The sequence below is a fragment of the Sus scrofa genome, chromosome 14, assembly GCF_054392235.1.
Source record: "Sus scrofa isolate SSC_HxYL_T2T_F1_AM1 chromosome 14, Sscrofa_HxYL_maternal_Yorkshire_Landrace_v2.0, whole genome shotgun sequence".
Classification (NCBI taxonomy): domain Eukaryota; kingdom Metazoa; phylum Chordata; class Mammalia; order Artiodactyla; family Suidae; genus Sus; species Sus scrofa.
The window spans coordinates 46696569-46712742 of NC_139396.1; the positions used below are offsets into that span (position 1 = coordinate 46696569).

At 41.2% G+C, this 16174-nt stretch overlaps 1 protein-coding gene across 3 annotated transcripts in view; it reads left to right on the plus strand.

Moving 5' to 3' along the window:
- The window catches only part of TMEM132D (transmembrane protein 132D), a 771513-nt gene that overhangs the window by 357745 nt on the left and 397594 nt on the right, over positions 1-16174 (plus strand). For all 3 annotated transcript variants that reach the window (XM_021072330.2, XM_084994331.1, XM_084994330.1), the window contains exon 3: positions 5729-5875. In XM_021072330.2, coding sequence (XP_020927989.1) covers positions 5729-5875 — 147 coding nt within the window. The remainder of the gene's footprint in view (positions 1-5728; positions 5876-16174) is intronic.

Consider the following 16174-nt stretch of genomic DNA (forward strand, 5'->3'; position numbering starts at 1 on the left):
AGCACAGGTGAGAAGCATACTGCCATAAAGTGGTACAGTCATAAATTGGTCCTGGTCAAATAGAAATTAGAAGCAATGAGTGATTGCGAAATATCACAGTGTAGTTACTGCATAAGAGAAAACAGAACGTACCTATTCTTTCCCACCGTTAATGAGAGAAGACAAGTGAGGAGACGGGAAGGAATTTGAAACAGCTTTGTTTTGACCCAAAGGAGTTTCGTTGGATGGTGAACCAGTGGGGAAAGAGGTTTCCATTAGCTAGTTGGGAAGGATGCCACTAACCAACTCCACAGTGCTTGTAAGTGCGTTGCATCCTTCTGTTACCCAGAATAGGAGAGATTGGATATGGGGAACAGATATAACAGATGTATACCATGGTTCTGGTCCCAGGTTGCTGGCTGTTTCACTTGTTACTGGATAATGTACTTGGACTACATACATGCACACACATATGCATGTACGTACACATATATGTATACGAATATCTATATGTAGATATATGTATATGTGTGTATGCATGTATATGAGTGCATTATGTGTTTATGTGTGTGCATATACATGTCCGTGTACATATGTTTGTATAGGTATGTGTAAATGTGCATATATAGGTGTGTGTTTATGTGTGTGCATATATGCCTATGTGTATATATGTGTGTACATGTGCATATATGTGTGGCTATTGCATATACATGCCCATAGAGGTATATATGTATGTATGTATATGTCTGTATATTTGTGTATATGTTTATATGTGTACATGTGTGTATATGTCTACATATGTGTATATGTGTGTGTACTATAGTTCTGCTCTGATTTAAAAACTTACTTACTCTTAAGCCTAGCTGTGTTTATTTATTCCAAGCCACAGTGTATATGCATTCTATGGGGGGAAAATTATGCCTTTTTTCTCAATCACTGTGGTAGATATATTATTAAGTATAAATATATAGCAAATGTCTTTGGAAATCAAGTGCTATGTTTATCTCTGTGTAATGAAGCTGCCAGTGTAACCTGTATTTATTGAACCACAAGTAGGTTATAAAACTTCCACTAATGAATGTAATAACTCAGTTATCATAAACAAAAGAAAGAATTTGCATTTGGTTCAGACCCAGCGAAGCCAAGTTCCACGTGTTCCAAGGATTATCTTAATGGCTCCAAAACACTGCCACTTAGAGTCCTGAGATAAGTGTTTCAAAATTATTAACCCAAATACAAACCTCACTCAGTATACTCCATAGATGTGCCTCTGAGAAATAACCAGCCAGTTTCTTGCACACATTCATTCTCGATGTACACACTCTATTCAGTGATGACTCTTGCACAAAGATCCCCTTACCCAGTTCAGAACATCTGAAATATGCTATAGAAATGTGTCTTCTCTAATGGAACATATCCTAGGCCTACAAAAGGTAATTTCCGGGTGCCCTGCACTAAATTTCAGAAAGAATCTCTCCTTTGAAATAATGCTGTCAATTATAGCTTCATGTAGTTGCAGTAGAATTTTTAGCAACAGACAGTGGGTACTTTGTGGGTTAAATAAGCAACCATGTTCTTTCCTAAGACCTTTAAAATGATTCAGTGGACAAACATTACCTGAACTCCAAATGACCTCGCTATGAAGAAAATTTAGGAAAAATAGGAGCCCATTCTATATCAGAAAAGGCCTAGGCACCAGTATCTATTAATAAAAAGATTGCCAAATCCAGGTTGATGACCTATTTATTTAAAGCCAATTTGATTCAATAAAATTCCACTGCACAGTAATTGGGACAGCCCTTAGAATTCATTTTAATATGATAGCAGCTGTCCATAGGGAATTGAACTCTTTTTTTTTTTTTTTTTAATCACCCATCTTGCTTTCTTACAATTAGAATGAGTCCCTGCAAGGCGGAGGGCATAGCACAAGTGTCCAGAAGTTTAGGTGGTTTCTGGCCTGTGCCTGCAATTCCCACTTTATAAATGACAGCATTCAAGATGTTAGCTTGGGTGAGGATTATTTATAACAGGAAATATTTTAATTTTTTTCCTCTAGAAACAATGCTATACAGGGCGTTCGCCTTCTAAAAATGCCAACTTTAGCACTGGGTGGGACGAGGGTCATATGTGAAAAGTGATACCTCTTCTCTTGGTAGACCTGTCAAACCAGCATATTTTGGGGTCCCCAAGACCATCCCTGGGTTTGATGACTTATTAGGAAAACTCCTAGGGCTCGGTGTAGAGTCAGATTCATGGGTAAGATTGATTGCACCTAAAGGACGGAAAGCAAATTCAGCCAAGGGAAAAGGCACATGGAGCAGAGTCTGGGGGAACCAAGCACAAGGGAAAAGCCACTTGATTCTTCCAGCAAGTGTTGTGACAACACGTGTGAACTGTTGTCTTCCCGGAAAACTCACTGAGCCTGGGGGCTAAGAGTTTTTACTGGGGAGCCCTAGGCACCGTCTGCCTGGCAGGCACTGAAATTCCAGGCCACCAGAAAGAGAGCAGGTGTCCGGCATAAACTATATTGTTTGTACAAAAGTTTAGGCTCAGGAGTTCCCATCATGGCTCAGCGGAAATGAATCTGACTAGTATACATGAGGTTGCGGGTTTGAACCCTGGCCTTGCTTAATGGGGATCCAGCATTGCTTTGAGCTGTGGTGTAGGTCACAGACAAAGCTCGGATCCTGCATCGCTGTGGCTGTGGTGTAGGCCGGTAGCTGTAGCTCTGATTCGATCCCTAGTCTGGGAACGTCCGTCCATATGCCACAGATGCAGCCCTAAAAAGCCAAAAAAAAAAAAAAAAAAAGGTAGGCTCAGAGAACTTCTCTTATTAGGGACTTGGGGGAACCTTCCTGAAATCCAAGTTCCCACGTGCCAGTCCAGGACCAGCTTTGCAAGCCTGCCTTTATCGATGGCAATCTCAGACTTACTATGTTCACTCTTTTCTGCACAATATGCTTTTATTTTTATGGAAAAAAAAACTTATTGGAATACAGTTGACTTACAATGTTGTATTAGTTTCAGATGCCCAGCAAAGTGATTCAGTTATACGTGTACATATAGCCATTCTTTTTTTCCCATGTAGATTATTTTGGAATATTGAGTAGAGTTCCCTGTGCTATACAGCCAGTCCTTGCTAGTCATCTATTTTATATATAGTAGCATGTTAATCCCAACCTAATTTATCCCTCCACCTCCATGGTTCCCCCTTTGGTGACCATAACTTTGATTTTGAAATTCTGTTTGTTTCTGTTTCACAAATAAGTTATTTTGTATCATTTTTATTAGATTCCACATAGAAATGATATCCTATGATATTAGTCTTCATCTAACTTTACTCAGTATGATCATCTCTAGGTCCATCCATGTTGCTACCAATGAATGGCATTATTTCATTCTTTTTGATGACTGATTAATATTCCATTGTACGTGTATTCACCACATCTTCTTTATTCCATCCTCTGCTGGTGGACACTTAGGTTGCTTCCATGTCTTGGCTATTGCCCAATATTTTTTTGCTTATGCTTTTTAGGGCCGCAGTCATGGCATATGGAGGTTCCCAGGCTAGGGGCCTAATCAGAGCTATAGCTGCTGGCCTACACCACAGCCACAGTAACACCAGTTCTGAGCCGTGTCTGCAACCTACACCACAGCTCATGGAAACTCCAGGTCCTTAACCTACTGGGCGAGGCCAAGGATCAAACCCAAAGCCTCATGGTTCCTAGTTGGATTCATTTCCACTGTGCCACGACAGGAACTCTCCAGTATTTTTTAAAAGTTGTTTCCATGGGAAATAGCATCCCTAATGCTTGCAGACATCTCCTTTCCTCTCCAAGCCCTAGTCCTAAAAGCATCATCTTTTCCTCTCTCCCTACTCCTAATAGCAGGGGGTGGTCTGGCTCATCTCCTCTGATGATAAGAACAAGATTTTAAAGATGGAGACTCAGGACCCACCTCCTTGCCTCTGTGTTCATACAGGTACTACCGTTGTAAATCTGGGGACAGAGGCTGCCACTCTCCCACCTGGCCACCCATCCACCTGCCCCATCTGTCCCCTAGCATTCTTGCTTCCAAATCCTTTATATTTTCCTCAAGGGACTAAGAAAAGAAAACGCAATGGGAAGCAGAACTTGTCCCAGCAGTTTGTACCTCTGACTGTTGGCCATGTCCTGACACTTGTCGTTGTACTCTATCCTTTCCATCCCATGTAGTTTTTTTTTTTCACTTGAAATCCCTGAGAGAAAAATAAGACATACGAGGAAACCAGTTCTGCTGTGCATCCTGCTGCCTCTAGCATCTGGCTTCTCTGATATCTTGGGAAAAAAGCCTATGAGCATATCATCCGTCTTTTTCCAAGAAGGGAGGGAGGGAGGAAGGAAGGAAGGAAGGTTGGCAGGCGTGGATGGAGGATAGAAATAATAAGCAAAGTCTGTGATGGAGGGCACACTTTGCTTGGGCAAAGTTCTCTTTGCCTAACATCTGAGCAGATGTTAGATCTCGCGACAGGTCCTGACCAGCATTGGGTAACAAAGGATGTGAGCGGGATCAAATACGTGGCTTCGGCACAGAAAGTTTTATGTGATGCCAAGGAGAGCGCCGAGCTTGGTTCACCTGGTATGGTGATCAGGAGCCATTTCAAATCCTGGGTCATCTGCTCATGAGGTGTCTGCTCCCTGGGTTGCTCAGCCTCTCAGTGAAAATGAAGATGTTACTGAGCTCAGAGGGCGTGGGTGAGAGGGAAACGGGAGAGAACTGTAACGTACTTGGAAGAGTGCCTGATCCGTGGTAAGTAATCGATAATGATAGTGGTGGTGATGGGGTGATGGTCCTGGTGGTGGTGATGACAATGACAGTGATGGGGTAGCAGGAAGAGCACAGAGGTAGAAACCAGACCGATTCGCGTGCCTATCAGCATCTCTCTTTGCCTATGAACCGTCGTGATTCCTGATCCTGTCTGAGCTGCAGCCTCTCCCTTTTGAACTTGGAACATTGCCTAGGAAATCAGATGAGAGAATACTGATTTAGGGTCTATCAGTGCCTGGCATGGAAAAGACATTCCAGGGATGTGCATTGTTATTTTTAATTTTACTTTTGCAGTTTTTTCCATGTTGAAAGGCTTATTGAAGTAGAGTTGACTTACCGTGTTGTGATCTTTTCTGCTGGACCACAGAAAGATTCAGTTACACCTGTACACACATCCGTTCTTTTTCAGAATTTCTTCCCATGTAGATGGTCACAGGATTTTGGGTAGAGTTCCCTGGGCTATACAGCAGGTCCCCCGTTGGCCAGTCATTCCATATACACAGTGTGCATATGTCAGTTCCAAACCCCCAGTCTATCTCTCCACCCACCTCTCCCCTTTGGTGACTATAACTTTGTTTTCAAAGTACTTTTACAGTTTTGATGAATGTCCTCTTTCTAGCTTCAACAGTCTAATGGTATTCAGGTAATTCTTTTTTTAATTAAAGCCATCCGCTAGCGTAACCTTATTTCTTTATGTCACTCATGCTTGCCTATGTCAGTGAACTATTTCGAGCTCCTCTTTTAAAGGAAGGAATAACTGGGGAAAAAATTAGGACGGATGGACTGGTAGGTGATTGCAAATATGTGATCAAATTCTATTAAACATGAGCATCCACCTGCTAGGCGACAGTGTGCCATTAAGTCCCCTGTGTTCCCAGCAGCAGCAGTGGTAACCTGGGGGTGTCCAGAGCCGTCTCAGCTGTACGCTTGCTGTCTCCAACAGGGCAAAGGTGATGAAAGGCATGAACATCATTGGGGTGAGAGCCAGCAGCCCTTCCATGTGGGAGGTCAAGGAGAGCACGGATTACACGGGGAAGTACACGCCAGCTGTCATCATGTGTCAGAAGAAATCTGCTGGCTCAGAAAACCGGTGAGTCCCAATGGCCTGCAGTATATTCAGATTAGCTGCGACGGTGGCCTGCTTTTCCTCCAGATTTGCTAACAACCCTGTTCGCTGCGGTTTGCACTTGGGGGTGTGTGGTCTGTCGCATTAGTGCTTTCGAGGTAAGATGGACAGACTCCCTTATTTGGAAGAGGTGGGCTATTACTCACAGTGGACCTACTTAAAATCCCAGCACAGCTCCTGATCACCTGCAGGGACAACTCCACGCAGAGGGAATTTGTCTACAAATGATGTCGTGTGGCAGCACACCCTCTTTCTGGTCCCTATGATTGGGTCAAATGAAAAGACTGGGCAGCTCTGATTAACATGGCCTGTTTTGCAAATGTTACAAACAAGAGTTGGGTGGTCTCTCGGCGCACGAAGGAACCTTCCACAGTTGCTGAATAGATTTAAATGAAATACATGGATTGTATTTGCAGGTGGCCATTGTCTGACAGTCCAGTGAACGATCTGCTTTGCAGCTGTAGGAAATTGTGCCTCTGTGTCTGGTGCCCACCAAGTGAGAAATAGTCCATTTCACAGCTGGGCAGAGAGACTCGGAAACTCAGTGGTTCTTGATGTATTTCTGTTTTTTGAACCCTCATATGTGTGGCTCCAGAGGATTTCTAGTCTAGTCACCTGTCTTTGTCGCTTTTAGGTTGGTTGCCTTTTTTTTTGGTCTTTTTAAGTCTGCACCCATGGCAATGACGTTCCCAGGCAAGAGGTCCAAGCGGAGCTGCAGCTGTTGGCCTATGCTGCAGCCTCAGCAACATAAGTTCTGAGCTGTGTCTTTGACCTATACCACAGCTCAAGGCACTGAGCTCAACGCACTAAGCAAGGCCAGGGTTCGAACCCACATCCTCATGGATCCTAGTCAAGTTTGTTACTGCAGAGCCACAACAGGAACTCCAGGTTGGTTGCTTTTTGCTCCTTATGTTATCGGCAATTGAAACACTAATGCATGGATCAATTCCAGGATTGAACCTTATTTCAGGAGTCTGTCTTTTTAAACGTCAGAGCTCAATGTTTGGAAAATATCTTTATTTGGCATTACTTATTCTAATACAGAGGTTGTGGATCTCAGCTAATGGTTATTTCCAAAGTGTGTTTGACACCAATTTGGGGGTGGCGTGACCTGGACTTCTCTATGTGCTCCTTTGTCTCATGTGGGTGCACCAGGGTTTGGGTTATCAATTGTCAAGCTCTGGCATTGTGCCTTTCCTTTGGTGACCAGTGTTTCTAAGACTTTTTTCCTTAAAGATTTGCTAGTAGAGCCAATAAGAGGGGAAAAGAAGCAATCTATATCTGAGTTCTGCCCTACATGTTTATATAGCAATGGTGCATCATGCGGAGTGCCTTCATTTGCTTAAAAATAAACACGCATCCAAAGGTGTCTGTGCCAGTGACATGGCTTGGGAAATAAGATGCTACCTCAATTAAAGGTTTCCTTTGTGTTACGAAGTTAGTAAAAATTAGAAAGGATAGATAGGTAGGCAGGTAGGTAGGTAGATAGATACATGGGTAGGCAGGTATTTTATTCTTTACCAGAAAGGCAGGGTGGAGGTGGGGGGTGGGTGGAGATTTGGAGTAAGAATCTCAACCAATGTGCTTTTTTTTTCCCCTCTTGTTCTCTTCTTTCTACTCTGTAAATTAGCAATAGTGATTGTGGTGTTATGTGCGAAATTCAAAGCGATTTGAAGAATTTGAGACATTTTATTGGATGTCTGGCTAAGAATGCATTCAGTTCATCTTGAGCATGGAGAAGTCAGGAAACTTTTCAAGGGTACTGTTAGGGGGTTAGGTGTAAGCTGACTTTTTATGGATCAAATAAGGCAGGCTCTCCCAGGGGTTTTAACACGTCCTTAAATAAATCAGAAACTCAACAGCTCCAGAACATATCTCAAAACATAAAAATGTACGGTGCTTATAATTTTCTCCCTTTCATCTGCATCATCTTCTTTAAGAAACAAGTACTCTGAATGGAATATCAAGCTACTCCTTCAAAGATCTGATATCATAACGCGATTCACTAAGGAGAATATTCCTAATCCCTTTGTGAATTCTGATTTCGGTTTTCTACTTCCTACTATGGGTCCAGATGATGGAAAAAATGGTACATGCACACATAGACTACATAAATGCATGTAAATATGCCTACATATGTAATGTTATGTGTGTATGTGGAATATTATATATGGATGTGCATATACAGTGTTTGCCTGTGTATGTATATATAGAACACATATGATATGGGCATTTAAAATGTACATATATGTACATGTATTATTTTATGTGATTTATATACACATATATGTGTTGATGCAGAGCTTTATTCTTTTTTTTTTTTTAATCCAGTTCTACACTGCCAGGAAGCATTTGCTTAATTTGGAAGCTATAGAATGTAAGCTCTTTTAGTTGGGAAACCATGTCTGTCTGGTTTGCAGCTGTTTCCAGCCCCTAGAGTCGCATCTGGTACACAGGGGGATCTCCATAAATATTTGCTTAATGATATTCTAGAATTAGACTATATCTCTGTTCCATTATATATACTATATACATTATGATGCAAACCCATACATACACGTATTAAGTTGTCTCTGACACACCTGTTCAAAAACATAAGGTGCATAACAGCATCTATATTGAAGCCCCATTTGGGGAAAGTGCAGAGAAGGAGACTTTTTGAGCAGAAGGACTGGCAACTGTGATTTCTACTGGGAGGAGCTGGGAAGTCGGGGGAGAAGACTGCATGTAAATTACTTTTTTACTGTGAGCCATTTGGACTATGAATTTTTTTACTATGTGCATGTATTACCATTTAATATTATATACACGGTTAAAATAGACTTTCTGGAATATGATATATTCATTTATAGGTTCAACTTTTATCCTCACTTCAGAATTTTTTATTTCCTTTCTGTCTTTATGGAATTAAATAAAGAAAAATCATGCTCTGCTCTTTGGGTTAATGAGTGGACCAAGAGGAGCTCTTTTTCTCTTTCTTTAAAGGCTAATTGGAGGACATATTATGGAGTAGATGTTTTAATATTAGTAGGTTTTGCTTCAGCAGCTATTTTGCTTTATACATTCTTCCTACTCTCTTTGAATGCTTTTCAGTTATTCTTACAAGTCAAGAATCAGATCATCGGAATGCAAAGGAGGGAGTCTTAATTAGCTTGAGAGTTATGGATTTTGTCTTGCTAATAATTCACCATGGATCACAAAGTTGCGTTAATGAAGTTAAGGCACTGTGACAGGTGTAATTTTATGGATTAAGGAGACACGCATGCTAGTGATGAACTCCACAGGAGCGAGTGAAGACCTCTTATCTAAGTTGAAATACATCCATCCTTCTTTTGAAGAAGTTCGGTTGCCGAAAACCTCATCATCCCAGTATTAACATATGAATGTTATCCACAGCTATCAGATCTGTTTTGACTAAGCATGGCAGGGAAATATTACGGAACAGAAGCAGAATAACTAATTATGCTCCATCCGTCAAATTCCACTTGGCATTTTCCGAATCTTGCTCACTCTAGCACTATGTAAACTTAGTCAATGTGTAACAAAAGCCATGTGCTTTTTATATCTTTGCTCTTCTCTGCCTAGATGAGTGTTTTCCAGTTTGCCACAGTTGCTATTTAAATGACTTTAGGCCATACAAAGAAATGGGGTCAAATAAACTTGAATGAACAGAAACTTATGTGCTTTCCAGTTCTCCAGCAAGACTTCTGATTGAAGAGAAATTCATCTCTTTTAGAGACTAATATATCTTTAAAGTCTCCATCCTTTGCTAATAGATTGTAGACAAGCAGGAGGACGTAGTTAATCTTTTTTCATGATTATCATCTGTTTACATCATGCGAGATTGAATTTCCATTTATTGTAGGTAATTTTGTTACAGAGTTCAAGCTCCTACTACGCACCACACAATAGGCCAATAGATCAAGAAACGAGTTGTCAGCACAAGGAACGATGACTTCATTCAGAAAGGCAGCAGACCAAGAAGGTGGTAGATGAATGTCCTAAAGAACCATCTCACCTGACTTAGAGAATTCAGGCAGTTTTTCTAGTAAAAGGGGAGGGGATGTGGTGGGTTGTTGCAAACTTCTTGGTGCTGGAATCCATTGTTCTTGCAGCTGTCCACCTAGGTCAGATCACCACATTCCTGAAAACCTCCAAAAAAGACAAATGCTACTCTTTCTGCAACTTTTTATCTCTATATGAATGCAAAAGTGTTATACCTTTAAGGTCAGAGTGTTTGGCCTGGGCTATCCTGTATATTTCAGGCTGTAGGCGACTTTCTTAATTTGTAGGAAAAGCAATGAAATACAGAGGTTAAAGTAAAAGAAACAGATCCAACATAGAGACAGATTTGTTCTTCCCCCTTACAATATGTTTCATTTTAAAACAAATATAATTGAATCACATGAGGTACCATAAATAAAAAATAATATTTCAAATATATATGGATGTGATCACAAATGTGAATGTATGTTCAAAGTTAGAATATGCCGGCATTGAGAAATCCACCTTATACTATATTTGTTAGGGTTGGGTTTGATTATTTAATAAGAGTGACTTAACCAATTAGAATGACTTAAACAAATTGAAAGTCTATTTCTCTGTCACATAGTAGAAGCCCCACTGTAGGCAGGCCCATGGCTGGTATGGCAGCTCCTCAGCATCATCAGGGTCCTGGGCACCTATTTTTCTTCAACACTGTATTACTGCATGGCTTTCATCCTCATGGATTAAGATGGCTGCTGGAGTGCTAGCCATCACATCTGTATTGCAGGCTAAAGAAAACTGACAGAAAAGGGCCTTCTCTACCAGATCTCCCTTTAAGCAACTTTCTTAGACGCTCATGCCAGCCCCCCATACTCCTTTGCCTCTCACTGGTCAGGACTTAATCACATGGCCACACCAGACTTCAAAGAAAAGTAGGAAACATCATTGATTACAGGCAACCATGTGCTTAGCTCAGAATCCATTTTCTGTTCCAAAAATAGAAGAGCAGACTGGACAGCCTGGGCAATCAGAAACCTCTATCTTAGCAATTTATAAAGAATAAACAGGAGTTCCCGTCATGGCGCAGTGGTTAACGGATCCGACTAGGAACCATGAGGTTGCGGGTTCGGTCCCTGGCCTCGCTCAGTGGGTTAAGGATCATGAGCTGTGGTGTAGGTCGCAGGCATGGCTCGGATCTAGCATTGCTGTGGCTCTGGTGGAGGCCGGCAGCTGTGGCTCCGATTAGACCCCTAGCCTGGGAACCTCCACATGCCGAGGGAGGGAACAGCCCTAGAAAAGACAAAAAGACAAAAAAAAAAAAAAAAAAGAATAAACAGTACATTGTGGGATTTCTAATGGGATGAAGGAAAGAGAATGGTACCTATCTCATTCTACCCGGTTTCTGTGGACATCTCCAGTGAAATATGATAAGGGTGTGAAGACTCACATTAGCAGTGCACTAGCAACGTTATCATGCATGTGTTAGACACAGAGAGAAGTGTTTGTGTAAGGTGCAGGACTGGGTTGAAGGAGGATGCAAAGATCACCAGTCTCAATTGTGCCTTAAAAAGTAAAGGACCAAGAATGTGAGCGAGGGAGACCCAGGCATTAAACAAAAAAAATCAAGACTGTCTCCTAAAAATCTACAGGAGTGGGTGATACAGATGGCTATGAACATGTCAAAGGCAGCAAGATTCCTTCTCTGGACTGGTAACAATAAAAGGCACTTAGTGGGCAAGGAGTGCACCTTTGAAGCAGGTGCTCAAATAGGCAGAAAACCCATAGACTTAGGAAAATATCGTCTTAAGAATTGGAGAAAAATTCTTAAAAATCAGAGACAAACAGAATTCATTAGGGTTAGTGTTAGGGTTAGGGTTAGGGTTCAGTAGAGATGCTTTTAAACACTCATTCAGTAGAGATGATTTTAAACATTCATCAGTGTTCTCAGATTCAACATAAGCACAGTATCGTCAAAGAAAAATGAAACCAGCAAGGCTGAGAAGCCGTCTGAGATAAGAAAGATGGGGAAAAGGTGAGAAATATAATGGCTATTGGATTTGCTGCTGTAGAAAATGAAATCAGTGAAGTTGAGAAAAAACTTTAGGAGGAGAAACTTCGGAGGAGAGACTGAGAAAGAAGTGAAAGTAAGAAAGGGAAATCCTTGAAAACCAGTCAAGCAAGAGTATATGGAAAGAAGGACTATATGAACAGGTGGAGATTACCTGGTCATCAATAAGGTCCCACTAGTTCTACCCTCAAGAGAACTGAAAGCAAATGTCCACTCAAAGACTTTGTACACACGTGTTCACAGTAGTGGTTGTCATGACAACCAAAAGATGAGTGGATAAACTTGTGATACTCCATGCACTGGAATATTATTCAGCCATAAACAGGGAAGAAGTGCTAATAGGTACCACCACACAGATGAACCTTAAAATCATTGTACTATGAAAAATAAGCCAGATGTAAATGACCACGCATTGTATGATTCTATTTATATGCAACGTCCAAAAGAGGCTTTTCTTTTTTTTTTTTTTTTTTTACACCTGCACCCATGGCATATGGAAGTTCCTGGGCTAGGAGTCAAAGCAGAGCTACAGCTAGGGTCTACACCACAGCCACAGCAACACTGGATCTGAGCTGCATCTGTGACCTACACCACAGGTCATGGCAATGCTGGATCCTCAACCCATGAGGGGTTGAACCCGCATCCTCATGGACAGTATGTTGGGTCCTTAACCTGCTAAGCCACAACAGTAACTCCCAGAAGAGGCAAATTCTTAGACACAAAAAAGTAGATTAGTGGTTGCCTGGGGAGGGGAGAATGGAGATATTCTGGTAATGGATATGGAATTTCTTTGGGAAGTAATACAACTGTTTCAAAATAAGTTAGTGGTGATGGCTGTTCAATTCTGCAAAGAAGCTAAAAACCACGATGGGTAAACGTTGAGATGGATGGTGACTTTTATAGCCTTTGACTCATATCTTAATAAATCTGTTATACATCACTTGAACACAAAAGAGCTTACACGATAACGCCAATTCGGCTTATAAATAGAGGGCAGGGAAAATTGAGGAGATGTTCCATCAGGATGTTGGCCATGCTCATCCCCAGATGGTGATATTACTTGTGATGCGTAATATCGCCTTCATTTGCTCAATATGTATATCTGAAAATTCCCGTTGTGAACATGGCTTTTAAAAAAAAAAAAAAAAAAAAAAAACTAGGAAGAGATAAGATAGGGAAAGCAAACCAAAGAAAGTTGTAATGCACTTCGGCTGGGAAAACGGTTTAATTGAGTCCTGGACATCTGTCCTTGTAATTGCTGAGTGGAATACTGACAATTTGGGGATGCTTTCTTCATCTGCTGACTTGACTAAATTTGAAGTCAGAAAGATCTGGCCCTTTTCGTTTTGTTTATTTCAGGCAAAAGTTACTCGTAATGGAGATATTATAGATTGTTTAACCATGTTCTGATTTGCTTTAGAAAGCAGCTTTAGTGATTGCAGTTTATTGCTGCTTGACTGTGTCAAGATGACAGAGTAAGTGATGGGGAAAAAAAAGATCTTGAAGTTTTTTTAATTAATGTAATAATTTGATTAGAGGCATTTTCTAGCAATCTGTCTTCGACGAGACAGTTCAGCTCTACTGACATCCAGAACCTGAGTTTAGCAACAGCAAAACCTGAGACAGGGAGTTCCCATTGTGGTCCAGTGGAAATGAATCTGACTAGTATCCATAAGGATGTGGGGTTGATCCCTGGCCTTACTTGGTGGGTCGGGAATCCGGCATTGCCATGAGCTGTGGTGTAGTTCGCCGATGCAGCTCGGATCCCATGTTGCTGTGACTGTGGTGTAGACCGGTATGTGAGGCTCCGATTTAACCCTTAGCTTGGGAACTTCCAATTGTCTCCGATATGGCCCTAAAAAGCAAAACCAAAACAAACAAATAAACAAAACAAAAAAAAACCCTGAGACAATGGTATAAAGTTATCAAAATGTTATGTCTTTCCTGTGACCAATGGGATTTTTTTTTTGATGCCTTAAATGCTTCCAGTATCTTTATCATTGGCTCTTATGGATTATAATAGACATACATATTATCATCTGAATGATGATTCTTTTACAAGAAAGGACATGGGCGTAAGATTCAGGAAATCTAATATTCATTTCTCATTTTAATGCTGGCCACCTCGAATTTCACCAGACAGGGAATAAGAGGTTAAAACATCCTATTCTGTAATATCAGCCTAATAGTGTCCACCTTGGCTGGACTATGATGAGACTCTCATCTAATCCTACATGTGAACAGACACACTTGGAAATAATCCAGAGTGCCAGTTAAAGAAATCCCACCTATTAATCATTCTTAGATTGTTAAAATGACTGTGTAGTAATATGCCCCCTACACCCAAGGCCTCCTAAATCATGAAAGATTAGACTTTATTTCCATAGCCTAGTGGAAAATTTCCCAGAGAACCAGGTGAATTACATCAGTTGTATGTAGAGCCTGTATTGGGTATGAACAAAGTTTTCCCATTGTGTTTTAAGTTTTGACTCTGTCAGGATCATTTCCATTCAAGTTTGTTTTAATAACTTCTGCATTAGAGATACAGTAGACCAAGGTATTATTTCCCTTACTAGGAGATGTCATTTCTCCTAATCATATTGGCAAAAAAAAAAAAAAAAAAAAGATGCAAGTAATAACAGGTTCTTCTGAGAATGAGGGAAAACGCAGAATCCTCACACAGCGTTGGGGGAATTATAAAGTGGTTCAAAGTGGTTCGTATACTTTGGGAAGAGAATTGTCAATACCTAGCTAATGACTTTCCAAACGTGCATCCATGAGTTTCCAATGCTCCTCACTGGGTTAAGGACCCAACGTAGGGTCCATGAGGATGCGAGTTCCATCCCTGGACTCGCCCACTGGGTTAAGGGTCCAGTGTTGCCACAAGTTGTGGCGTAGGTCGAAGATGTAGCTCAGATCTGGTGTTGCCACTGCAGTGGCATAGGCCTGTGGCTGCAGCGCCCATTAGATCCCTAGATTTGGAACTTCCATATGCTATAGGTACGGCTGTTTAAAACAAACAAACAAACAAACAAACAACAACAACAAAAACTTGCACCCATATGATCCTGAAATCACAGTTGTGGGTACATCCACTCCAGATAAAAGCGTAGCCATGGATATGAAGAGATGTGTACAAGAGTGTTCATTCCGCATTTAAAATAATAGCTAACTGTTGAAAGCAATCTGTATACCCATCAAAAGGTGAATTGATTTAAAAATGGTAATTCATATAATTGAAACTTACGCAGCAATTATGAAGAACTGCCTACCTATAATTACTAATGTTTATCAACAGTAGTTTGAAAATGTAATCTTCAGGGGAGTGGGAAACTTGACTAACAACATATGCAGTGTGATACCATCCAGGTAATTCTAAGAAGAGACCCACAGAAAAATGTGGATTTTTACACATTTTTAAATTAATACAGATTTAATGGGATGAGAGATGGCTGCTACTTAAAAGACCAACATTTGAGCCACAACCCAAAGGACAGTGTGCAAGGATGTAGGTCAGTCATGGTGGAGGAAAGGGCTTTAAAAATCTTCCTAAAGAATGGAGTTCCCTTTGGGGCTCAGTGGAAATGAATCCAACTAGTAACCATGAGGTTTCAGGTTCGATCCCTGGCTTCGCTCAGTGGGGTAAAGATCCGGTGTTGCCATGAGCTGTGGTGTAGGCCGGCAGCTGCAACTCTGATTCGACCCCTCCCCTAGGAACCTCCATATGCCACTGGTGCAGCCCTAAAAAGAAAAAAAAAAAACTGAAAAACAAAAACAACTTCCTAAAGGAGTTCCCTGGTGGCCTAGCAGTTAAGAATCTGGCATTGTCACTGCTGTGGCATGGGTTCCACCCCTGGCCCGGGGACTTCTGCATGCAGTGGGCGTGGCCAAAAAAATCTTCCTGAAACAGCACCAAGTTGTGTTCCGAGGGGGAGATGTAAGCTTATTTGTCTCGCTTCCATTAGCAACATATAGGCTAAGAGAGGAGGCAGCGATAATTCAAACACATGATATTACAGGTTCAGGGAATTATGAGCCTGACTCCCTAGGAAATGATACCTGGGGCTGACTCCTTTACCACTTTCTGACGCTAATCCAATCCCATTATATGGTAGCCCGGGGCAGTGTGAGGTTTGCCTTAATTTACCCTTGTGTTGCTTTACTTTTATGGCATCCATATATTTGGTATTTAACATCTCCCATTTCCA